At 35.9% G+C, this 27,494-nt stretch overlaps 1 protein-coding gene across 3 annotated transcripts in view; it reads right to left on the bottom strand.

The window, feature by feature from the left end:
• LOC125918685 (coiled-coil domain-containing protein 7-like) overlaps positions 1–27,494 on the bottom strand; it is a 228,222-nt gene that overhangs the window by 16,447 nt on the left and 184,281 nt on the right. For all 3 annotated transcript variants that reach the window (XM_049624804.1, XM_049624805.1, XM_049624806.1), the window contains 2 exons: positions 20,967–21,050; positions 1,782–1,904 (listed from right to left, as the gene is read on the bottom strand). In XM_049624804.1, coding sequence (XP_049480761.1) covers positions 1,782–1,904; positions 20,967–21,050 — 207 coding nt within the window. The remainder of the gene's footprint in view (positions 1–1,781; positions 1,905–20,966; positions 21,051–27,494) is intronic.

Below are 27,494 nucleotides of genomic sequence, written 5' to 3'. Positions count from 1 at the left end.
TGGTTGTCCTTGTGTGGGGCAGGGGGAGGGGAGATGGTAAAAAAAGAAAAAAAGAAACAAAACCCCTGCAATGTTGATGTCATCACTGTGATCCTCCTTCTCTCTTGCCAAATATTTTACAGGAAATGTCACTTATTGTTTTTAGTTCTCTGATATATCTAATTATATCAAAGTGCTTTTTAGAAAGCTTTCTCCCTTCTCATTGAGAAAGGTTTTCTTTTCTCAAATGCTACAAAGCATTTTAATGCAGTAGTGCTTTTAGTATTTGCAAATATAGATGTACAAAAGCTCTTCTTCCTTTTCCTGTGTAAATTAGAATAATTAGCAGTACAGCCTTCACTATTTTTTACCTGCTATAGAGGGTGGCACACACAGTTTTTGTCAGAAGGATAGAGTTTCTTATTCTCAGCATCTTCCTTAATTTTGTCCTTTATCCAAATGCTGTTTTAGTTGGGACCAGAATACTCATTTTTGTATTTGATATGTAATCTAATTTAGAAGGATGCATCCATAAGGATATCTTTGACAATCTGAACTATAGGCATAAACCATTGGTTTCCCCTCACTAATTCAGTTAAAGTTTATTAGATTTTTTTTTTACAAATCCTACTGATTTTAAAAGTAACGTGCTGTTGCAGAACACTTTCATTTAAACAAATAAGTATAAGCCTTATATTATTTAATCATTGGCTAGAATTAAACTGAAGCCACAGGCTGAGAGGCTTAGCAAGAGGTTGTAATTGAGAAAATAAAATACTGTTGACATTATTTATTTCAAGCCATAATTCTAAACTAGTCATTAACATTTGTCAAATATGAGCAAAAGCTGGGGGGGATCAAGTCACTAAAGATAAAAACCTTAGTGCATGTTAGAGTAATGGCCCCATAATGTCAAATTTATATTTATTCTTCATCTTATTTTCATGAAAGTATCAAGACTAGATTGTATGAAAATATTTTGGTACATCTTGGTATTAAATACTGAATATAATTTTGGATGCAGGTGGTATAGAAGACTAGCTATCCTAATGACCTAATTCTAACTAAAATGCTACATTTAAAAAATGCATTTTATTTTTTTTAAATTTTTAACATTTATTTTTGAGAGACAGAGAGACAGAGCATGAGTGGGGGAGGGGCGGAGAGAGAGGGAGACACAGAACCTGAAACAGGCTCCAAGCTCTGAGCTGTCAGCACAGAGCCCAATGCTGGGCTTGAACTCACAAACCGCGACATCATGACCTGAGGTGAAGTCAGACGCTTAACCGACTGAGCCACCCAGGTGCCCCTAAAAATGCATCTTAAAAACTATTGCTGAGATGGCATAAAATATACTCAGGAAAGCAACACAAACAAAAAAAGAAGAAGTAAAAGCATTTAACTTGCAGATTTCTGCTAAAAATGTGTGTGTGTGTGTGTGTGTGTTGTACATAATTTTATAAAGTGGATTTATAATGTGGGAGGTGGGGGAGAAGACAAAGTGGGTAATTTCACAATAAAGGGAAGTAAAAAAGAGGGCATAATCAAGTATTTTGGAAAGTACTGGTATAGAACATCATTATTATATATGGCTTATGGTGGCAGATGTGAAAGCTGGGAAAGAAGGGAATGGGATTATAACAGCACAGAGTAGGAACCATTAGAATGACTTTTTAAAAAAATATATATTAGTTATACATACTTTCTGAATGCTTAAAACATTTCATAAAAAGTAAAATGAAAAATCATGCTACAAAAAGTATTCCAGGTAATTAGTTATTTTACATTGTTATATCTTTTACCTTGAGTGTCAAAGGTTGAAAAACTGATCCTGTTTGTAGAGAATTTACGTGGTGCAATGTGACTGTTAAAAAAATCTTCTTGATGTTGTGTGGACATATATCTGTTTTTGAATAAATTCACACCTAAAATAAAATGAAAAAAAATTTCACAAAGACATTGCAAATATTTGCATACTACTCCCTAGTCTCCATGTATTAGTTTTTATTTTTGCATTTGTAATTTTTCTTTTCATATTTTTAAATGTTTATTTATTTATTTTGAGAGAGGGACAGGGATAGAGAGAGAACAAGTGGGGGAGTGCAGAGAGAGGGAGAGAGAGAATCCCAAGCTGGCTTCTACATGGGGCTGGATCTCATGACCCTGAGATTGTGACCTTAGCCAAAATCAAGAGTCAGACACTTAACTGACTGAACCACCCAGGGGTCCCTTCTTTTCATATCTGAGTGGTCACTTGTCTATCATTCTAATTTCTATAAACTACTTTTTCATTTTCCCTCCCTTTTTTTGTTCTGTACTTTTAGGTAACATCTTCTTTAATCTTGACCTTTAACCCAAACTCATTTTACCTTAAACATGAATATTCATTTCTATATTTGAGCTATAGTCTTGTTTTAACTCCTTTCCTCTTAGCAATTTCTTCCAAATTTTGCTTAGAACATTTAATTATAAATTCACAATTAGTAAATAAGCATAGATTAATTAGCTAAATAAATTTTGTTCTTAAAGGATATGGTATTTTAAATTGACTAAATGTAGGTAAGAGTACTTCATTGCTTTGCCAAAGGTTATTATTTAAAATTGACAAGGACTCCTAATAATAAGGAACATTGAAGCAAATAGTAACTGAAAGTACCAAAACAAAAATAGTCTGAAAATTAAAGACAGAAAAATTACTCTTCATACTTTATCAAATTTGCTAGAGTAAAACACGAAACAAATTTAACTGCTTGATTCAAACAGTTTCATTTTTATAATGCCTTAGTCATAAGCTGTTTGAGTTAGTAATTTTTATTTGTGGGGTGCCTGGGTGGCTCAGTGACTTGAGCATCTGACTTCAGCTCAGGTCATGATTTCAGGTTCATGAGTTTGAGCCTGAATTGGGTTTGCTGCTGTCAGTGCAGAGCCTGCTTTAGATCTGTTCCCCGCAGCCCCCCCCCCCAAAGTCTCTGCCCTTCCCCCGCTCATGCTCGCTCTCTCTCTCTCTCTCTCTCTTAAAAACAAAAATAAAACATTAAAAATTTATTTGCTTCATTTTTTAAATTTTATTTTAATTCCAGTTAGTTTCCATACAATGTTATGTTACTTTCAAGTGTACAATAAATATAGTGATTCGACAATTCCATATACCACCCAGTGCTCATCACAAGTGCCTCATTAATTCCCATCATCTATTTCACCCATCCCCCACCTACTTCCCCTCTGGTAACTATCAGTTTGTTCCCTGTAGTTAAGAGTCTATTTCTTGGTTTGTCTTTCTCTTTCTCTTTTTTTCCATTGCTCATTTGTTTTGTTTCTTACATTCCACATATGAGTTGAATCACATGGTTTTTGTCTTTCTCTGACCGACTTTTTCCACTTAGCATTATATTCTCTAGCTCCATCCATCTCATGGCATATGGAACTCAAAATGGATTAAAAACTTAAATGTGAGGGCTGAAACCACAAATATCCTAGAAGAGAGCTCAGGAAGTAATGTTTCTGACATTGGCTGAGACAACATTTTTCTAGGTATGTCTCCTGAGGCAAGGGAGAGCAAAAATAAACTATTGTAACTATATCAAAATAAATTCTTCTGCACAGCAAAAACAAACAAACAAACAAACAAAAACAAAAAAAACAATCAACAAATTAAAGGCAATATACTGAGTGGGAGAAGATATTTGACTATTTTAACTAGTTCTTTTTCAGAAATAAATGTGTGATATAATGAAATAAATAAAGCATTCAAAAGCAAAGTTTCAGAAATCTTGCCTTAATCTTAAATTTCACCAAGAACACATATTTTGGTGCTTATATTTGAGATTCAACTATTTCCAAATGCTATATTTCAGCATTGTTTCTGCAAAAGTCATGACTACAATATTTCTTGCACCAGAGAGAAACGTATCTAATAGTGTTACTCCAGGATTAGAAGCAGTAGTGTAATCTGCGAGTAGACAACTACTCTAATAGAGATGTAAGTTCACATACCAACTTAATTATGTACAGGGAATTGCTAACCAATGAAGTAACTGTTATAATCCTCTCATAACACTCATCAACTAGCTCTTACTGTTTTTTCCAGTTTAAAGCAACTGTCCTTTCCAAACCAGCAACAGAAAGTCAGTAGACTAGCAGTGAGAAATACTACACTGAGTATATTCTAAGGTCACTAAAGCACTGGATATTATGGTTTACTTTCTAAGTGAATGAGTTTTAAAATTAATAATATCTAGCTGATTTTCTATTGATAGCAAATACTAAAGTTTAATTAATTATAAGAGGGAATTCATGAAGATTTTTATCCATGTAATAATATATACTTACTGTTGTCATTAATGATCCATACAAAATAAAATCCAAAAAAAAGACATAAACTATAAATATTAGACTTGAAAAATACTTGTCACCAGGGTGACTTTTATGTTGTGTCTTGATTTTATCAATTATTTTTTCTCTTCCAACATTATATGTCAAGTGTCCTACATCAGTCTCTATAGACAAAAAAAAAAAAAAAAAATCCCCAAACACTTTAAAAGGTAAACATTAATGTGTGGTTGTTTGTGTGTGTGGTATGAATTTAATTAGCATTTGTTATTATAGTAAAAGAGAAAAACACAATGTCTGAATTGTACAATCAAAAATTTCATAGAATTTGCATGGCTAAAGCAATTATATAAGCCTCATTATAATGAAATGTTTAGGGATTTGATCAAGAAAAAAATCAGGATGATGAAAACCTGATAAAACTGAGGCACAACTGACACTGAATAATCCCTTAACGAGTGCTTTTTCTACACAAGGCTAGATTTTTTAAAAAACTATTTTTAATTTTTCTTTTTTAGAAAAGAGAGAGAGCATGTGAAAGGGGGAGAGGGGCAGAGGTAGGGGAGAGAGAGAGAGAGAGAGAGAGAGAGAGAGAGAATCTTAAGTAAGCTCCATGCTCAGCGCAGAGCCCAACACGGGGCTAGATCCCATGACCCTGCGTTCATGACCTGAGCTGAAATCAAATATCAGATGCTGCACTGACTGAGCCACCTAGGCACCCCTACAATGTGATCTTTTTATAAAAACTTAAATCATTTTGAGGAGTTAATGTTAATATTATAACTTCCAAGTTTACACTAAAAGGACATTCATGCTGTAGGAGTATACAAATGAGATGGAATATGACATTTTTGTTCATAGTTCAAGTTATAAACCATAGTCCCACATCAGAAAAAGTTACTATGAGGCAGAAATTCTTTGACTCTCTCAAGACTATTTTATGCCATCTTTAGGTTATATAATTGTAAACTAAGTAGGCATCAGTGATGTAGAAGAATAAGATATTCTGTGGTCTAAAAAAAGTGTCTATCAGTTCCCCTTATGCATATACCTTGTAGCTGGAGAAAGGAATATGAGTAAATTTGCAGTAGTACCTGCATTGAGATTGCATACCATTTCATTTGAGGTTTTTTTTTAATATATGAAATTTATTGTCAAATTTGTTTCCATACAACACCCAGGGCTCATCCCAAAAGATGCCCTCTTCAATACCCATCACCCACCCTCCCCTCCCTCCCACCCCCAATCAGCCCTCAGTCTGTTCTCAGTTTTTAAGAGTCTCTTATGCTTTGGCTCTCTCCCACTCTAACCTCTTTTTTTTTTCCTTCCCCTCCCCCATGGGTTTCTGTTAAGTTTCTCAGGATCCACATAAGAGTGAAAACATATAGTATCTTCATTTGAGTTTTTATGGGATTTGAACATTTGCTGGATTTAGAAACTACTAACTAGGTCAAACAAGAGGAAAAACACAAGAAAGATATTAAAAAAGAATTTAAATTAAAAAGGAGATAACTAGGATTGGTGATTTGGATCAAATAAAATACCTAATGTTTTGTGAATGAAAGATGGTTATAGGAAAGCAAGTATCAAAGGTTGGAAACTTATCATAAATCTGACACCATAATAGGGACCTTGCTTTGTTGTAATGACTGAGACCATGAATAATTGTTAAAGGTTGTACTCTGATCTTTGTTGCCCAAATATATATTCACTGCAACATAAGAAGAGGAGGCAACCAGCCTGGGTATCTTTACCAAAAAGAACCACAAAGCATAAGATTGGATAGAACAACTTTCACTACATTTGCGAAAATAAAATGACATACAGCGGTGAGAAATGGGGATATTAGTAGATACATCTGAGGCTTCTTTGGTTGTTTCTGCAATTTGTATAAGTAAGAATGAATTGTCCATTTGAACTGGACCAAGAGATTCTTAAATGAGCACGGAGGCATTAAGAGCATTTCATAGTGGATAGGATTAAAAACTGGAGGGGGGGGGAAGTATGTCCTAGAGAAATTTATGATCTAGTAAGAATCACAATTTCTCTCCTTCACTATGACCTCTCACTGCTTTAATGCTTTCTGAAAACTCTCCTTCCTGAAGTTCCTAGTGTAGAGTACACACTTATTTTTATTTTTTATTTATTTTTATTTTTAAAAATTTACATCCAAATTAGTTAGCATATAGTGAAACAATTATTTCAGGAGTAGATTCCTTAGTGCCCCTTACCCATTTAGCCCATCCTTCCTCCCACAACCCCTCCAGTAACCCTCAGTTTGTTCTCCATAATTATGAATCTCTTCTGCTTTGTCCCCCTCCCTGTTTTTGTATTATTTTTGTTTCCCTTCCCTTATGTTCATATGTTTTGTCTCCTAAAGTCCTCATATGAGTGAAGTCACATGCTTTCTGTCTTTCTCTGACTGCCTAATTTCTCTTAGCATACTACCCTCCAGTTCCATCCATGTAGTTGCAAATGGCAAGATTTCATTCTTTTTGATTTCCAAATAATATTCTATTGTATACCACATCTTCTTTATCCATTCATCCATCGATGGACATTTGGGCTTTTTCCATACTTTGGCTATTGTTGACAGTGCTGCACAAACCTGGAGGTGCATGTGTCCCTTCAAAACAGCACACCTGTATCCCATGGATAAATGCCGAGTAGTGCAATTGCTGGGTCATAGGGTAGTTCTATTTTTATTTTTTTGAGGAACCTCCATACTGTTTTCCAGAGTGGCTGCACCAGCTTGCATTCCCACCAATTCATTTTTTTTTCAATATATGAAATTTGTTGTCAAATTGGTTTCCATACAACACCCAGGGCTCATCCCAAAAGGTGCCCTCCTCAATACCCATCACCCACCCTCCCCTCCCTCCCACCCCCCATCAACCCTCAGTTTGTTCTCAGTTTTTAAGAGTCTCTTATGCTTTGGCTCTCTCCCACTCTAACCTCTTTTTTTTTTTTTCTTCCCCTCCCCCGTGGGTTTCTGTTAAGTTTCTCAGGATCCACATAAGAGTGAAAACATATGGTATTTGCCTTTCTCTGTATGGCTTATTTCACTTAGCATCACACTCTCCAGTTCCATCCACGTTGCTACAAAGGGCCATATTTTGTTCTTTCTCATTGCCATATAGTACTCCATTGTGTATATAAACCACAATTTCTTTATCCATTCATCAGTTGATGGACATTTAGGCTCTTTCCACAATTTGGTTGTTGTTGAGAGTGCTGCTATAGACATTGGGGTACAAGTGCCCCTATGCATCAGTACTCCTGTATCCCTTGGGTAAATTCCTAGCAGTGCTATTGCTGGGTCATAGGGTAGGTCTATTTTTAATTTTTTGAGGAACCTCCACACTGTTTTCCAGAGTGGCTGCACCAGTTTGCATTCCCACCAACAGTGCAAGAGGGTTCCTGTTTCTCCACATCCTCGGCAGCATCTATAGTCTCCTGATTTGTTCATTTCGGCCACTCTGACTGGCGTGAGGTGATATCTGAGTGTGGTTTTGATTTGTATTTCCCTGATGAGGAGCGACGTTGAGCATCTTTTCATGTGCCTGTTGGCCATCCGGATGTCTTCTTTAGAGAAGTGTCTATTCATGTTTTCTGCCCAAGTTCTCAGCTATTATTTCTTCAAGTACACTTCAGCACCTTTCTCTCTCTCTTCCTCCTCTGGAATACCAATTATGCTTAGATTATTTCTCTTTAGTGCATCACTTAGTTCTCTAATTTTCCCTTCATACTCCTGGATTTTTTTTATCTCTCTTTTTCTCAGCTTCTTCTTTTTCCATAACTTTATCTTCTAGTGCACCTATTCTCTCCTCTGCCTCTTCAATCCAAGCCGTGGTCGTTTCTATTTTATTTTGCAGCTCGTTTATAGAATTTTTTAGCTCCTCCTGACTATTCCTTAGTCCCTTGATCTCTGTAGCAATAGAGTCATTGCTGTCCTCTATGTTGTTTTCAAGCCCAGCGATTAATTTTATGACTATTATTCTAAATTCACTTTCTGTTATATTATTTAAATCCTTTTTGATCAATTTGTTAGCTATTGTTATTTCCTGGAGATTCTTTTGAGGGGAATTCTTCCGTTTGGTCATTTTGGATAGTCCCCGGAGTGGTGCGGACCTGCAGGGCACTTCCCCTGTGCTGTCTTGAATAACTTGCGTTGGTGGGTGGGGCCGCAGTCAGACCTGATGTCTGCCCCCAGCCCACCGCTGGGGCTGCAGTCAGACTGGTGTGTACCTTCTCTTCCCCTCTCCTAGGGGCAGGATTCACTGTGTGGTGGCGTGGCCTGTCTGGGCTACTTGCACACTGCCAGGCTTGTGGTGCTGGGGATCTGGCGTATTAGCTGGGGTGGATGGGCAATGTGCACGGGGGCGGGAGGGGCAGGCTCAGCTCACTTCTCCTTCGGTGATCTTCTTCAGGAGGGGCCCTGTGGCAGCGGGAGGGAGTCACACCCGCCACCGGAGGGATGGATCTGCAGAAGCACAGTGTTCAGTGTTTGTGGGGTGCAAGCAAGTTCTCTGGCAGGAACTGGTTCCCTTTGGGATTTTGGCTGGGGGATGGGCAAGGGAGATGGCGCTGGGAGCACCTTTGTTCCCCACCAAACTGAGCTCTGTCGACCGGAGCTCAACAACTCTCCCTCCCATTGTCCTCCAGCCTTCCCGCTCTCCGAGCAGAGCTGTTAACTTATAACCTTATATAACCTTAACTTATAACCTTATATAACTTATAACAGACGTTAAGTCCTGCTGGCTGTCCGAACACACTCCATCTGGTCGCTCCACTTTTGCCAGCCAGACTCGGGGTCTCTGCTTGGCTGGCGGGCTGCCCCTCCACCCCAGCTCCCTCCCGCCAGTCCATGTAGCGCGCACCGCCTCTCCGCCCTTCCTACCCTCTTCCATGGGCCTCTCGTCTGCGCTTGGCTCTGGAGACTCCGTTCTGCTAGACTTCTGGAGGTTTTCTGGGTTATTTAGGCAGGTGTAGGTGGAATCTAAGTGACCAGCAGGATGCAGTGAGCCCAGGGTCCTCCTACACCACCATCTTCCCCTGGTTCCCACCAACAATTCAAAAGAGATCCTCTTTCTCCGCATCCTTCCCAACATCTGTTGTTACCTGAGTTGTTAATGTTAGCCATTCTGACAGGTGTAAAGTGGTATCTCATTGTGGTTTTGATTTGTATTTCCCTGATGATGAATGATGTTGAGTATTTTTTCATGTGTCGCTTGGCTATCTGGATGTCTTCTTTGGAGAAGTGTCTATTCATGTGTTTTGCCCTTTTCTTCACTGGATTATTTGTTTTTTGGGTATTGAGTTTGATAAGTTCTTTGTAGATTTTGGATACTAACCCTTTATCTGATATGTCATTTGCAAATATCTTCTCCCATTCTGTTGATTGCCTTTAATTTTGCTGATTGTTTCCTTCTGCTGTGCAGGAGCTTTTTATTTTGATTTTTGCTTTTGTTTCCCTTGCCTCTGGAGACATGTTGAGTAAGAAGTTGCTGCGGCCAAGATCAAAGAGGTTTTTGCCTGCTTTCTCCTCGAGGATTTTGATGGCTTCCCGTCTTACATTTAGGTCTTTCATCCATTATGAGTTTATTTTTGTGTATGGTGTAAGAAAGTGGTCCAGGTTCATTCTTCTGCATGTTGCTGTCCTGTTTTCCCAGCACCACTTGCTGAAGAGACTGTCTTTATTCCATTGCATATTCTTTCCCATTTTGTCAAAGATTAGTTGGCCATACGTTTGTGAGTCTATTTCTGTGTTCTCTTTTCTGTTCCATTGATCTGAGTGTCTGTTCTTGTGCCAGTACCATACTGTCTTGATGGTTACAGCTTTGTAGTATAGCTTGAAGTCTGGGATTGTGATGCCTCCTTGTTTGGTTTTCTTTTTCAAGATCTCTTTGGTTATTTGAGTACACAGTTTTAATTGTTACTTTCATGATTTATATTTTCTGTTTGATAAAAACTGGGCATTTTAGATGACATATTATAGCAAATCTGGATACTGAGTTCCCCTCCCCCTTTGAAGCTTGTTGTTTGCCTGATTATTTATTTAGAAATGAAAGCTGGACAATTTTTTTTTGTACTGAAATATCCTTCCCTTCAGTGTGAAGTTTCTAATGTTGCTTTTCTTAGGGCATAGACTTGGCCATGCATACCGCGACCTTTGGATGATAGTTTTTTTAAAGGGGTCTCTTTGAGTATTTCTTTTTTTATTTTTTTCTTGATTATTTCTTTCTCTTGTTTCTCTGTTAAGGTATCACACAGGGATCAATAAGAAATGTGTGAAACACTGTTCAACCAGGAAAAAAGGCAGTTGTATAAACTGTGAACTATATAACAAAACTAAAGGTTTCTACCTCACCTGAGAAATTTGCTTGATAGTTCAATCATATAGAGGGAATTAGTAACCAATGAAATAACTATCTGCTAAATTCCTCTTCTTATTCATTTCATAAGCTAGAATTTCTGCTTTTGTAAATAAAAAGAAACTATCCCATGTAACCAGAAAAAAAGAAAGTGAATAGAACAGCACTTAAAATGTTTCCATCAAGCATATTCCAAGCTCGACTTAGCATTATATTTTATGGATCATATTTTAATGGATGAGTTCTAAAACCTATAATACATGGCTAATTGTCCATTTATAGTAACTGCTAGAATTTCACTAATTATAGGAGAGACTTTACAAAGACGTTTTATCACATAATAATAGCACATAGATTCAACAATCTTTAAAGATCCAAATTTAAACTCCAGAGGAAATAATAAACCTTAAATAGACTTGAAATATTTTTGTTCTTACCAGGATGACTCTTTGACTCTGTCTTGACTTCTCTCTTTATTATACCTCTTCCAATAGCACCTAGGAGGCCTTCTCTATCAGTGTCTATAGAAATAAACAATTCTAAAACACTTTGTAAGGTAAATGTTAACATGTGTGCTTTTGTGTCTAGTATTCCTCTAATTAGCATTTATTATAGGAGGAGAATTATAGTGAAATGTCTGGATGGCAAAAACATAATACCTTAGAATCCAGATAGCTATTAGTGGTCACGTAAGCCCCATCATACTGAAGCATAGAGATGTTTAGTGATTTGACAAAGATGGCATATCTGGATAATGACAAAATTGATGCTCAAACTGGGGCTTCATCTAGAGCTTTTCCCAGAAAATATAAAGTATTTCACAAGTTTAAATCACCCCAGAGCATTTAAGTTAATAATATAACCTTCATGTACATATTAAAAACACATTCATCTAGTGAGGCAGGGCATTACTTTTTTTCCCCAGGTCAGCTTATAAACTATGGTCACTGGAGTCACAGACATTATTGTGAGGCAGAAGTTCTTGACTTGTCTAGGAATATTTTAATGCTCCCCATTTTTATTAGGTTATGTCACTTTAAATCAAGTAGGCATTAGTGATGGAAAAGAATAAAAATAACATATGGAAGGAGATAAAATGCTGTCTCAAATCTTCTTAGCATGTAGACCCTCCACCTGGAGAGGAGGAAATGGGTAATTTGCAATCATGTGAGCATTGACATTGCATCCCTTTCCATTTGAGTCTTCACATGATTTTTAGGTTTTTGTCCTGGATGTGGAAATACTATGTAGGTCTAATGACAGAAAAAATAAAAAGAAACTTATTTAAAATAATTTCACACTGCACAAGAAATAACTAGAATTGGTGACTCTCGGTTACCAATGGGCAAAATTTTAATTGGTTCTAATACAGCATATAACTAAAGTTGAAAACATTTTCACGATCCAGATATAGATTGGAAGTCTTGCTTTGGAGAAATGACTGAGCCTATGAATTTTAAAGTTTTCAATATCACCATGACAACAAAATATATACTGCCATTGTAACCTAAACAGAGGTAGATACCACCAGATGGGGCATCATAACTAAAACCAAAGACAAATAGGATTGGTCAGAACAGGTTTTAAATAATTAAGTAATGACATTTGTGAAAGTAATATGAGCTATAGATTCACATAACTGGAGAACATTAGCGGACCTATTTTAGCCTTTTGGTCTTTCTCTAACAGATGTAATTAGAATAACTGATTCACATGAACTGAGAAGGCAAGGGATTCTTATATAAGCAGGGAAGCAATGAGAATAGCCCCTGAGTGCAGATTGGATTAAACAGTAGAAGCATAAAAGGTAAGTGGTGGGGAAATTTATAAGAGTTACAATTTTCCTCTTTCACAATATTGTTCCATTTCTTTAAGTCTTTTTAAAAAATCTTATGCTGCTTAGAATTTCTTGAGTTATTTTTTAAATATACATACGGTATAAAATTTGCCCATTTTAAATGTTTAATTAATGTTGTTTTTTTTAACGTTTTATTTATTTTTGAGACAGAGACAGAACATGAACGGGGGAGGGGCCGAGAGAGAGGGAGACACAGAATCGGAAGCAGGCTCCAGGCTCTGAGCCATCAGCCCAGAGCCCGACGCAGGGCTCGAACTCACAGACCGCGAGATGGTGACCTGAGCCGAAGTCGGATGCCCAACCGACTGAGCCACCCAGGTGCCCCTAATTAATGGTTATTAATATATTCCTAGAATTGTGTAACTGTCAGTACAGTTGTAGAATCTACTTAAGATTTATATCATTAAATTCCAGTAAGAGTTAGAAATTTTCCACCATATTTTTGATACAGATTCTGTATATAACTCTAAATTCCTATTCTCTTTCTACATATAAATATAAATATAAAAATACAAATATAAATATATATAAATTCATTTATTATAAAAATGTTTCATTGTTTATAAAACTGTGCCCTATAGAGAAACTGAAAGAATAATAGCAAGTATGTATGGATAGTATTTGCTATAGTAACCATTTTTTGTCTCAGTTTTATTTTTATTTTATTTTTTAATATAATTTATTGTCAAATTGGCCAACATACAGTATGTAAAGTGTGCTCTTGATTTTTTGGGTAGATTCCCGCAGTTCATCGCTTACATTCGACACCCAGTGCTCATCCCAACAAGTGCCCCCCTCAATGACCATCTCCCATTTTCCCTTCCCCCCCATCCCCCTTCAAGCCTCAGTTTGTTCTCTGTATTTAAGAATCTCTTATGGTTTGCCTCCCTCTCGCTCTATTTGTAGCTATTTTTTCCCCTTCCCTTCCCCCATGGTCTTCAGTTAATTTTCCAAAGATCCACATGAGAGAAAACGTATGATATCTTTCTCTGACTGACTCATTTCACTTAGCATAATACCTTCCAGTTCCATCCACATTGCTTCAAATGGCATGATTTCATTCTTTCTCATTGCCAAGTAGTATTCCATTATATATATAAACCACATCTTCTTTATCCATTCATCACTTGATGGACATTTAGTCTCTTTCCATAATTTGGCTATTGTTGAAAGCGCTGCTATAAACATTGGGGTACATGTGCCCCTATGCATCAGCACTCCTGTATCCTTTGGGTAAGTTCCTAGTAGTGCTATTGCTGGGTTTTAAGGTAGCTCTATTTTTAATTTTTTGAGGAACTTCTACACTGTTTTCCAGAGAAGCTGCACCAATTTACACCAGGGCAAGAGGGTTCCTTTTTCTCCAAATCATCACCAGCATCTGTCATTTCCCAAGTTGTTCATTTTAGCCACCCTGACCAGTGAGATGGTATCTCAGTGTGTGTTTTGATTTGTATTTCCCTAATGAGAAGTGACGTCGAGCATTTTTTCATGTGTCTGTTGGCCATTTGGTGTCTTCTTTGGAAAAGTGTCTATTCATGTCTTCTGCCCATTTCTTCACTGGATTATTTGTTTTTTGACTGTTGAATTTGGTAAGTTCTTTATAGATTTTAGGACTAACCCTTTATCCAATATGTCATTTGCAAATATCTTTTTCCATTCCATCAATTGCCTTTTAATATTGTTGATTATTTCCTTTTTAGTGCAGAAGCTTTTTATCTTGATGAGGTCCCAATAGTTCATTTTTGCTTTTAATTCCCTTGCCTTTGGAGATGTGTTGAGTAAGAAATTGCTGTGGCTGAGGTCCAAGAGGTTGTTGCCTGCTGTCTTCTCTAGAGTTTTGATGGTTTCCTGTCTCACATTTAGGTCCTTCATCCATTTTGAGTTTATTTTTGTGTATGATGTAAGAAAGTGGTCTAGTTTCATTCTTCTGCATGTTGCTGTCCAGTTCTCCCAGCACCATTTGCTAAAGAGACTGTCTCTTTTCCATTGGATACTCTTTCCTCCTTTGTCGAAGATTAGTTGGCCATATATTTGTGGGCCCAATTCTACATTCTCTATTCTATTCCATTGGTCTATGTGTCTGTTTTTGTGCCAATACCATACTGTCTTGATGATTACAACTTTGTAGTACAGGTTAAAGTCTGGGATTGTGATGCCTCCCGCTTTGGTTTTCTTTTTCAATATTACTTTGGCTATTCGGGGTCTTTTTTGGTTCCATACAATTTTAGGGTTGTTTGTTCTAGCTTTGAGAAGAATGCTGGTGCAATTTTGATTGGGATTGCATTAAATGTGTAGATTGCTTTGGGTAGTATTGACATTTTAACAATATTTATTCTTCCAATCCATGAGCATGGAATGTTTTTCCATTTCTTTTTGCCTTCTTCAGTTTTCTTCATAAGTTTTCTGTAGTTTTCAGCATACAGATAGATCTTTTTTATATATTTAGTTAGGTTTATTCCTAGGTATTTTATGGATCTTGGTGCAATTATAAATGGGATCAGTTTCTTTATTTCTCTTTCTAATGCTTCATTATTGGTGTATAGAAATGCAACTGATTTCTGTACATTGATTTTGTACCCTATGACTTTGCTGAATTCATGTATCAGTTCTAGCAGCCTTTTTATGGAGTCTTTTGGGTTTTCCAAGTAGAGTAGCATGTCGTCTGCGAAAAGTAAAAGTTCAACTTCCTCTTTGCCAATTTTGATGTCTTTTATTTCATCTTGTTGTCTGCTTGCTGATACTAGGACTTCCAACACTATGTTGAACAACAGTGTTGAGAGTGAAAATCCCTGTTGTGTTCCTGATCTCAGGGGGAAAGCCCTCAGTTTTTCCCCATTGAGGATGATATTAGCTGTGGGCTTTTGATATATGGCTTTTATGATATTTAAGTATGTTCTTTCTATCCCAACTTTCTTGAGGGTTTTTATTAAGAAAGATGTTGTTTTTTGTCAAATGCTTTTTCTGCATCTATTGACAGTATCATATGGTTCTTATCCTTTCTTTTACTATTGTGATGTATCACGTTGATTGATTTGCACATACTGAACCAGCCCTATAGCCCAGGAATGAATCCCACTTGATCATGGTGAATAATTCTTTTTATATGCTGTAGAATTCGATTTGCTAGTATCTGGTTGAGAATTTTTGCATCCATGTTGATCAGGGATATTGGTCTGTAATTCTCCTTTTTTTATGGGGTCTCTGTCTGGTTTGGGAATCAAGGTAATGTTGGCTTCATAGAATGAGTCCGGAAGTTTTCCTTCCATGTCTATTTTTTGGAACAGCTTGAGAAGAATAGGTATTAACTCTGCTTTAAATGTCTGGTAGAATTCCCCTGGGAAGCCATCTGGCCCAGGAATCTTATTTGTTGGGATATTTTTGATAACAGATTCAATTTCCTCACTAGTTATGGGTGTGTTCAAATTTTCTATTTCCTCCTGTTTGAGTTTTGGTGTGTGTAGATGTCGAGGAATTTGTCCATTTCTTCAGGTTGTCCAGTTTGTTTGCATGTAATTTTTCATAGTATTCTCTGATAATTTCTTGTATTTGTGAGGGATGGTTGTGATAAATCCATTTTCATTTGTGACTATATATTTGGGTCCCTTCTCTTTTCTTTTTGAGATGTCGGGCTAGGGGTTTATCAATTTCATTTATTTTTTCAAAAAACCACCCCTTAGTTTCATTTATTTGTTCTGCTGTGTTTGGGGATTATATATTGTTTATACCTGGCCTGATCTTTATTATTTCCCTTCTTCTCCTGGCCTTGGGTTTTCTTTGCTGTTCTGCCTCTAGTTCCTTTAGGTGTGCTGTTAGATTATGTATTTGGATTTTTTCTTGTTTCTTGAGATAGGCTTGTACTACAATGTATTTTCCCCTTACGACTGCCTTTGCTGCATCCCAAAGTGTTTGGACTGTTGTGTTTTTATTTTCATTTGTTTCCATATATGTTTTAATTTATTTTTAATTGCCTGGTTGACCCATTAATTCTTTAGTAAGATGTTCTTTAACCTCCATGAATTTGGAGGTTTTCCAAACTTTTTCCTGTGGTTGATTTCAAGTTCCATAGCATTGTGATTTGAAAGTGTGTACAGTATGATCTCAATTATTTTGTATTTACTGAGGGCTATTTTGTGAACCAGTATGTGATCTATCTTGGAGAATATTCCACGAGCACTCGAGAAGAATGTATATTCTGCTGCCTTTGGATGAAAAGTTCTGAATATCTGTCAAGTCCATCTGGTCCAGTGTATCATTCAGGGCCATTATTTATTGATTTTCTGTCTGGAGGATCTGTCCATTGTTATAAGTGGAGTATTAAAGTTCCCTGCAATTACCACATTCTTACCAATAAGATTGCTTATGTTTGTGATTATTTTATATATTTTGATGTTTCCAAATTCAATGCAGAAACATTTATAGCTGTTAGTTCTTCTTGGTGGATAGAGCCCATAATTATTATATAATGCCCTTCTTCATCCCTTGTTACAGTCTTTAGTTTAAAATCTAGTTTGTCTGATATAAGTATGACTACTCCAGCTTTCTTTTGGCTTTCAGTAGCATGATAAATCGTTCTTCATCACCTCACTTTGAATCTGAAAGTGTCCTCAGGTCTAAAATGGGTCTCTTGTAGGCAGCAAATAGATAGGTCTTATCTTTTTATCCATTCTGATACCCTATGTCTTTTGATTGGAGCATTTAGTCCATTTACATTCAGTGTTATTATTGGAAGATATGGATTTAGAATCATTGTGTTCTGTAGGTTTCATGCTTATAGTGATGTCTCTGTTCCTTTGTGGTCTTTGCAACATTCTACTCGCAGAGTCCCCCTTTGGATCTCTTGTAGGGCTGGTTTAGTGGTGATGAATTCCTTCAGTTTTTGTTTTTCTAGGAAAACCTTTATCCTTCCTTCTATTCTGAATGACAAGCTTGCCGGATAAAGGATTCTTGGCTGCATATTTTTCCTATTCACCACATTGAAAATTTCCTGACACTCCTTTCTGGCCTGCCAAGTTTCAGTAGATGGGTCTGCTACTACCCTTAAGTGTCTACCTTTGTATGTTAAGTCCTGTTTATCCCCTAGCTGCTTCAAAATTCTCTCTTTATCCTTCTATTCTGCCAGTTTCACGATATGTCATGCAGAAGATCAAATCAAGTTACATCTGAAGGGAGTTCCCTGTGCCTCTTGGATTTCAATATCTGTTACCTTCCCCAGATTGGGGAAGTTCTCAGCTATGGTTTGTTCAAGTACACCTTCAGCCCCTTTCTTTCTCCCTTCTTCTTCTGGAACTCCTATAATATGGATTTTATTCTGTTTCATTGAATCACTTAGTTCTCTAATTCTCCCCTTGTGGTCTAGAATTTTTTTTATCTTTTTCTCACCCTCATCTTTTTCCATAATTTTATCTTCTATTTCACTTAATCTCCCATCTGCCTATACAGTTCTTGCTGTCATTGCTTCTACTTTATTTTGCACCTCATTTACAGAATTTTTTAATTCATCATGACTATTTCTTAGTTCCTTGATCTCTGCAGCAATAGATTCTCTGCTGTCTTCTATGCTCTTTTCAAGCCCAGGGATTAATCTTATGATTATTATTCTAAATTCTTGTTCAGTTATATTGTTTATATCTGCTTTGATCAATTCCTTAGCTTTCATTTCTTTCTGGAATTTCTTTTGAGGAGAATTCCTCTATTTCATCATTTTGGCTAGTTTTCTGTCTCTTATGTGTTTTAAAAGCTTGTTATGTGCCCTGCACCTGGGAACACTAGTATATTAAAGAGGGGTCATACACTGTCCAAGGCTTGTCCCTTCAGAGGTGTTTTTTGGAGTGTGTTACTTGCTCTCTGTTGTTGTGACTCTGGCTGCTTTATTTCCGTACTTGTAGTAATGTTTTGGACCCTCCACAAAGTGTGCTTTGAGTTGTTCATTGAAGTAGTCCTGGGATAGCAAACAAACAAACAAGCAAACAGAAAAAACAAAACAAAACAAAACACTGGCTACAGCAAAACAACAGGGTTGGAGTGGCGTTGATGGAAGAGGCCTTATACTATACAAAGAGAGAAATGACAGGGGCAGGGAAAAAGAAAAGAAAATTGACAAGGCAGAGAAACTCTATGGCTTAATCCAGAGATAGAGCAGGGAAAATAAAGAAGGAGATATAGAATAGGTATAAAGAGAACAGATTAAATATGTCTGCTTAAACAAACCAACAACCAGAACAACTAGACAAGGAAAGAAAGAGAGAAAAATACACACACACACACACACACACACACACACAATATGAATTGTCCAAGAATTAAATCAGAAATGCAAAACCCCTGGGTGCCTTGTAACCGGTGGCAGCACTGGTCTGGTAGAGGGGCTGTTTTGTTGGTCACCGTCAATCCCGCTCTCATAAATACAGTTACCAGGCACAGAAGGGCATGGTTTGGTATAGGTAGGGACCCCCTCCACTGTAGGTCTGCTGTCAGTTCCCTGAAGCTCCACCTTGTTGGTGATGGGGAGAAAAATGGCAACACCCTGGTCTCTCCTCCACAGACCAGGTGTCCCAAACCACTGTTTTCAGACTGTCCTCACAGTGCCGCAGATGGGAACAAGGCAGTTTGTCCCGCTCCACCAACTCCTACACCTCCCTGGTGCTTGGCTGTGATTTAAACCACAATGTCTTAATGGATCCCACTCCATGCGCCCTGGTTCAGGGGAAAGCTGCTGCATGTTGCCCCACTTGAGGCGGTTTGTCCCACTTCACCAACTCCTACACCTTACTGGCACTTGCCTGGACTTAAACCCTGATGTCTTAAAGGGTCCCCTTCCGAGTGCCCCAGTTTTGGGGAAGTGCTGCTCCACGCCACCGGTATATGGCCTCTGGCTGGAAGGCGCAGGCAGTCTTTGTCCTTTGAATGGTTATATACCTTCTTGCCACATCACTCCAGGGAGGGGATTGCTTTCTTCCACTGCAGACTGTGCCTGTGAACTAGTTACTAAGCCTGGGGCTGGTTCCCCTCCTCCCCAGGTGGGTGAACAGGGCAGCCAGCCCCAGTTGGGAGAAAGCCCTGAAATTAGAGATTGGATCTTTCTCCTTTCTGCTCCGTGGTTTTGTTCTTGTCCAGATACAGTCCTACACTTTCTCCAATCCTTGCCTACACAGCCCATTTTATCTCCCCCAGTTCGCCATCACACACCTATGGCCCGTCCAGATTGTCCCTGTGGGTCCCTAGAGATGTCTTTGTCACTCTGTAACCCAGACTCTTGGAATTCAAAGTCCTTTGGCCTCAACACTGCTGTGTTTGAGGGAGGAAGGAACTTTGGGTTCCCCTACTTCTCTATGTTGGATCTTAACCATTTTGCTTATAAACATCTAGTTCTCTTTAAGCCATTGTTTCAAATTATATTCTCTGCTCTAATTTCTCAGCTCTTATTGTAGTATTTAAGTACTTTAGTTTTGCTCATTCTTTCTTCTTTTTTTTTTTTAACCTTTTTTAATGTTTCTTTATTTTTGAGAGACAGAGCATGAGCAGGGGAGGGGAAGAGAGAGAGAGGGAGACACAGAATCTGAAGCAGACTCCAGGCTCTGAGCTGTCAGCATAGAGCTGGATGCAGGGCTTGAACTCACAAACCATGAGATCACGATCTGAGCCAAAAGTAGGATGCTTAACCACCTGAGCCACTCCACTCATTTTCTTCTGACAGCATAAATTTACTGAGCAGTTCTAGTGAATTTTAATATTTCAGTTACTGTATTTCTATGCTTTCTTTTTTAAAATAATATCCTTCCCTTCACAGTTATTCACAAAAGACAAAGCCTTTGGACATGTGGACACAGTCACCTTTAGATGACAGTGTTTTTTAACAGGGATATATATATATATATATGAAAAATACAATCAAATATCTGTATATATTGCATATGTACATGCATATATATGCATGCATGGCATATGCAGGCAATGGCAGTATGTTCATCGCTGTTAATGAGTAAAGGCAGTAGTATAATCTCCAAACTATATAACACAGCCAATGTACTCTGTTATAGTTGATATACCATAAATATGCCATCAAATAGAAGGAAATGGTAACTAATGAATTAACTATTCTAAATTCTGTTGCTATTATATTCATGAAGTGTAGAAAATTAATAGTATGTGATTGGACACACTTTCACCAACCATATTTTAAGGCCACTATAGCATTTTATTTTATGGTCTAATTTCTAAATGGATGATTTCTAAAACTCCTAATATCTAGCTAAATTTTTATTTCTAGTAAACACCAGAGTATAATGAATTATGAGAATATTTATGAAGATTTTATCTGTATAGTAATAACATATAGCTACTATTTTCATATAGACCCAGTCTTCATTAAACTCCGAAGAAGTTCATTTAAAACCAGAAATATAGACTTGCAAAACTCTTGTTCTTACCAGGGAGACTCTTTGATTGTATCTTCTTTTCCTTCACCAATATACTTCTTTCAATGGCATCCTTCAAGTGTTCTATATCAGTTTCTATACAAATAAGAACATCAAAACACTTCATAAGGTAACTCTACTAAGGTAGAACTATCTACTTGTTATTAAATAATAAGAATTATAATAAAATATTTGTATTGCTTAATCAGCAAACTTTATTATTGAAAGGTATATTAGCAATCATTAAGTCTCCATATATTGTGTATCTAGATAATGACAAAATTGACACACAAACTTACATATCATAATCTTTTAACCAGTGCCCTTTCCATACAATACTATGTCTTTGGTTAAAATAAAATATACTGGAGAGTGTATGATAATAATATAACTTTAAAGTTTATACTAAAATCATCATCATATTGTAGGGGTATATCTAGTGATGTGGAACATAACATTTTTTTCCTCACAGGTTACATTACAAACCATGGCCTCCATTGTCAGAGAAAATTAGCAGGGAGCAGAAAATCTTTGACTTACCTAAGAATATTTTATGCCCCTTTCATATTATTTAATTGTAAAAAAACAAGTAGGCATCTGTAGTGGAAAAGAATAACAAGATATTTTGTATATTAAAGGGAAAAAAAGTGGTTTCCCAGGTCTCGTTAGCATGAAGACATTGTTACTGGGGAGGAGGACATGGTTAAATTTGCAGGAATGCCAGGATTGAGACTTGGTCTCTTTTCATTCGAGTGTTTATGTGATTTGAAATTTTTGCTTGATTTTAAAACTACAACTAGATCCAATTACAGGAAAAATATATGAACATGGCTAAAGGACAGTTTATACTGAAAAAGGAATACTTAAGAATCATCAAGTAAGGTCAGCTACAGGGTCTAAAGTTTTGTGAAGTTGTTTCTAACAGCATGCACCTAGATTTGGAAACCTGTCATGAGCTAGTCATCCAGATGGAAGTGTTTCTTTGGAAAAATGGCTGAGTCAATAAATAGTTAATGTTGCACTGTGACTTTGGCAATCCAAATATAGCAACACTGCAATCTGTATAAAGGTGGTGACCTGCTACAGCATTACAAAAATGAAATGTGTCGGATTTGGTAGAACTAGTTTTCAATAATTAAGTAACAACCAGTTGAGAATGTAATAAGATCTATGGCAAAAATAAATAAATAAAACATGGGCGAATATTAACAGATGCATTTTAACTTCTCTGGATCTTTCTCCAACTGGTATATATAAGAAAGATTTCCTCATTTGAATTGAGGAAGCAAAGGATCCTAAAATAAACAAAAGACAATGTGAATAGTATTTGAGAAAAGATCAGGTTAACTATTAGGAATTAAAAGTTATGTGCTGGAGAAATAACCTAGAGTCACATTTTTTTCACTTGTATCTTTCCACTTCCCAAATTATTTTTTTAAATCCTATTGTGCTTGGAGTTCACTGAGCTGTTTTTAAAAACGATGTAACAGAGTACAGATCTTTTACCTTTTTGGTTAGGTGTATTCCTAGATATCTTATGGTTTTGGTACAATTGTAAATGGGATCTATTCCTTGGTTTCTGTTTCTGCTGCTTCATTACTGGTGTATGGAAATGCAACACATTTCGGTACATTAATTTTGTATCCTGTGACTTTACTGAATTTATGTATCAGTTCTAGCAAGTTTTTGGTGGAATCTTTTGGGTTTTCTACATAGAGTATCATACAATCTGCAAATAGTTCAAGTTAGACTTCTTTGCCAATTTGGAGGACGTTTATTTCTTCTTGTTATCTGATTGTTGAGGTGAGGACTTATAGTACTATATTAAATAATGGTAGTGAGAGTGGACATCCCTGTCTAGTTCCTGACCATAGAAAAAAAGCTCTCAGTTTTTCCCCATTGAGGATGATATTAGCTGTGGGTCTTTTGTATATGGCCTTTATAATGTTGAGGTATGTTCCCTCTATTCCTACTTTTTGAGGTTTTTCATGAAGAATGGATGCTGTACAGGGGCGTCTGGGTGGCTCATTCAGTTAAACATCTGACTTCAGCCCAGGTCATGATATCATAGTTCCTGGGTTCAAGTCTCGTGTTGGGCTCTCTGCTGACAGCTCAAAGCCTGGATCCCACTTTGGATTCTCTGTCTCTGTGTCTCTCTGCACCTCTCCTACTCTCTCTCTCTCTCTCTCTCAAAAAAGCGAATAAACATTAAAAAATGTTTAAAAAAGGAATGGATGCTTACATATGATTCTTTCCCTTTCTTTTATTAAAAGATCTGCAACCTGAAAACTATAAAACACTGATGAAATAAATTGAAGGTAACACAAAGAAATGGAAAAACATTCCATGCTCATAGATTGGAAGAACAAACATTATTAAAATGTCTATACTACCCAAAGCAATCTATACATTTAATGCAATCTCTATCAAAATACCACAAGCATTTTTCACAGAACTAGAGCAAACAATCATAAAATTTATATGGAACCACAAAAGACCCCAAATAAGCCAAAGAAACCTTGAAAAAGAAAAGCAAAGCTGGAGGCATCACAATTCCAGGCTTCAAGCTATATTACAAAGCTGTAGTGATCAAGGCAGTATGGTATTGGCACAAAAACAGACATATAGATCAATGGAACAGAAAACCCAGAAATGAACCCACAACTATAAGGCTGACAAATCTTCAACTAAGAGGGAATAAATACACAATGGGAATAAGACAGTTTCTTCAACAATGGTATTGGGAAAACTGAACAGTGACATGCAGGAGAATGAAACTGGACCACTTTCTTATACCATACACAAAAATAAATTCAAAATAGATGAAAGTCCTAAATGAGAGATGAGAAACCATCAAAATCCTACAGGAGAACACAGGCAGTAACCTGTTTGACTAGCAACTTCTTACTAGATACATCTCCTGAGACAAGGGAAACAAAAGCTAAAATAAACTATCAGGACTTCATCAAGAGAAAAAGTTTCTGCACAGTGAAGGAAAAAATCAACAAAACTAAAAATCAGCCTATGGAATGGGAATAGATATTTGCAAATGATATGTCTGACAAAGGGTTAGTATCCAAAAATATGTAAGGAACCTAGAAAACTCAACACCCAAAAAGCAAATAACCCAGTTGAAAAATGGGCAGAAAACATGAATAGTCATTTTTCCAAAGAAGACATCGGGATGGCTAACACATGAAAAGATGCTCAACATCATGCATCATCAGAGAATTAGAAATCAAAACTTTAATGAGATATTCTGACATCTGTCAGAATGGTTAAAATTAATAACACAGGAAACAACAAATGTGGGTGACAATGTGGAAAAAGGGGAATTGTCTTACACTGTTGTTGGGAATGCAAACTGGTGCAGTCACTCTGGAAAACAGTATGGAGGTTCCTCAAAGAGTCAAAATAGAACTACCCTATATTTATGTATGTATATGTGTGTGTATATATATATATAATTTCATATATATTACATATATATAAAGTCTTGTGAGTTGTAATATATATACATATATTATATACATATTTCACCTCTTCTTTATCCATCCATAAGTTGATAGACATTAGACTATTTTCATTTATTGTAGGTAATGTTGCTATAAACATCAGAGTACGTGTATCCCTTCAAATTAGTATTTTTGTATCCTTTCAAAAAAATTTTTAATAGTTTTTTCTCTAGAGCAATTTAGGGTTTCAGAGAAGTTACACAGAAAGTACAGAGTTCCCAAATACTTCTTTCCCCTAACACACAATTTCCCGTTATTAACATCCTATTTTAGATAATATATTTGTTGCAGTTGATGAACCAATGTTGATGAGTTACTAATAATATTCATAGTTTATGTTAGTGACTCCTTTTGTTATACAAGTCTACAGATATTGACAAATATATAGTATCATGTGTCCACCACTATATTATTATACAAAATAGCTTCAGCACCCTGAAAATTCCTTGTGCTCCAACTCTTCATTACTCCTCAATCTGAACCCCTGGCTACTTCTGAAATTTTAACTATCTGTATAGTTTTGCCTTTCTCAGAGTGGTATATAATTGAAATAATATAGCTTTTCCAAGCTGGCTTCTGTCATTTAGTAATGTGTGCTTAAGTTCCTGCCATGTCTTTCTGTAGCTTGATAGCCCAATTCTTTTTATTGTTGAATAATATACCATCATATAAATGTACCACAGGTTGTTAATCCATTAACCTATTGGAAAACATCTTTGTTGCTTCCAAAATGGGGCAATTATAGGTAAACCTGCTATAAATATTCATGTGCAGGTTATTGCCTGGATATAAGGTTTCATTTGGGTAAACACTTGGGAGCATAATTACTGGATTGTATGGTAAGATAATGTTGACCTTTATAAAAATGTCAAACTGTCTTCCAAAGTGGGTATAGCATTTTGCATCTTCAAAAACAATAAATTAGAGTTCATGCATTCCATATACTTTACTACATTTTGTGTTGTCAGTTTTTGGTTTAGCCATTCTCATAGGTGTATCTCATTAGGTATTTCATTGTTTTTATTTGCAATTTCCTAATGACATTTGATGATTTCATTATGCTTACTTGTCATCTTCTATCTTCTTTGAAGAGATGGATGTTCAGATATTTTAAGAGTTTTAAAATAGCATTGTTTTTTTAATGTTTGATTATTTTTATATATTTCAAACACAAATACTTTATATGAGATATGTGTTTGGCAAATATTTTCTATCAATATATAGTATGTCTTTTAATTCTCTTAAAAATGTCATTCACAAAATGTAAGTATTAATTTTAAAGAAGTCCAAACTCATCACAATTTTTCTGCTTCTCTTTTTCTAGTTTCCTAAGGGGGAGGAGAGATTATTGATTTTTTACTTTCTTATTATCTAATATATTAACTCAACGCTATAAATTTCCTTCTAAGCACTCCTTTCACTGTTTTATCACACATTTTGATAAGCAATATTGTAATTTTCACTTAGTTCAAATTTTTTAAATTTATTTTGACACTTCTTCTTTGAACATGCACTTTAGAGGCATATTGTTTCATCTTCAAATATTTTGAGATTTTCCATCTACATGTGTCACTGATTTCTCATTTAATTTCATTACGGGCTGAGAGCATGATTTGTGTGATTTCTATTTTAGACAAATTTTTAACACACTATTTCTATCTTAAAATGTGGTCCATCTTTGTGAATATAGCTTGTGAGTTTGAAAGCAATGCGTATTCTGCTATTGTGGATGGGGTATTCAGATAGATATCGATTAGATGCAGTTGATTGATGGTGTTGTTGAGTTCACCTATGTTATTATTGATTTTTTTGCCTGCTGGTTATAGTCATTTCTGATAGAAGGGTGAAGTCTGCAAGTATAATAACGGATGTGTTTATTTCTCCTTATAGTTTTATCTATAGTCCAGTTTTTGCCTATGTATTTTGGCACATATGAGTTAAGGCATACACACATTAAGGAATATTATATATTCTTGGAGAATTTGTTCTTTTATTATTACTTAACACTTCTATTTATCCCTGGTAATTTTTCTTTCCTTGAACTCTTTTTCTTTTTTTAAGTCTGCTTTTTCTGATTCTAATACAGCTATTCATGCATATTTTTCTCCATGCCTTTATGACATATCCATTTTTTCCACCTTAATTGAAGTGTAATTAACAAATAAAATTATAATATATTTAAAGTGCACAGCACAACGATTTGATATTTGTACACATTGTAAAATGGTTGTCACAATCAAGTTAACACATCCATGACTTCACATAGTGAATTTCCCTTCCTTCCTCCCCTCCCTCCTCTTTTTCTTTCTTTCTTTCTTTCTTTCTTTCTTTCTTTCTTTCTTTTCTTCTCCCTCTGTCCCTCCTTCCCTCCCTTCCTTTTTAGTGAGAGTGTTTATCAAATATCACATAAGCAATAGAGTATTATTATTAGATATAATCCTCAGAATTTACTTACCTAATAACTAAAAGTTTGAACCCTTTGACCAATCACTCTCCAGGTTTATCCTCATGTTTTCAAGAGGCAGTATTTCCTTCATTTTTATGGCAAAATTATATATATATATATATATATGCATATATATGTTAGATATAGATATATATGTATATACATACATGTTTGTGTACACATACACATAGATATCTACATATATATTCATTATTCGTTATCTATTATCCATCAGTCATCAATGGATGGTGAGCAGTTAGGTTATTTCCATTTTGGCTAATGTAAATAATGCCACTATAAATATGGGTGTACAAATGTTCCTTTGAGATAATGATTTCCTTTTCTTCAGATATAAATCCAGGTGTGTGACTGCTAAACCATATGGTAGTTCTATTTTTAATTTTTTTAAAACCTCCATATATTTATTAAATAATAATAAAATATTAAAGAAAAAATAAAAATAAAATAAAAATAATAAATAAAATAAATAATAAAAATAAAAATAAAAAAATTATTATTATTTAATAAATAAACATTAAAAGAAAAAGAAACTAATATTTTCCATAATAGCTGCACAAA

Source organism: Panthera uncia, chromosome B4, assembly GCF_023721935.1.
Source record: "Panthera uncia isolate 11264 chromosome B4, Puncia_PCG_1.0, whole genome shotgun sequence".
NCBI classification, from domain to species: Eukaryota; Metazoa; Chordata; class Mammalia; order Carnivora; family Felidae; genus Panthera; species Panthera uncia.
The sequence above is the reverse complement of the archived record's forward strand: the minus strand, read 5'-3'. Positions and strand labels throughout refer to the sequence as shown.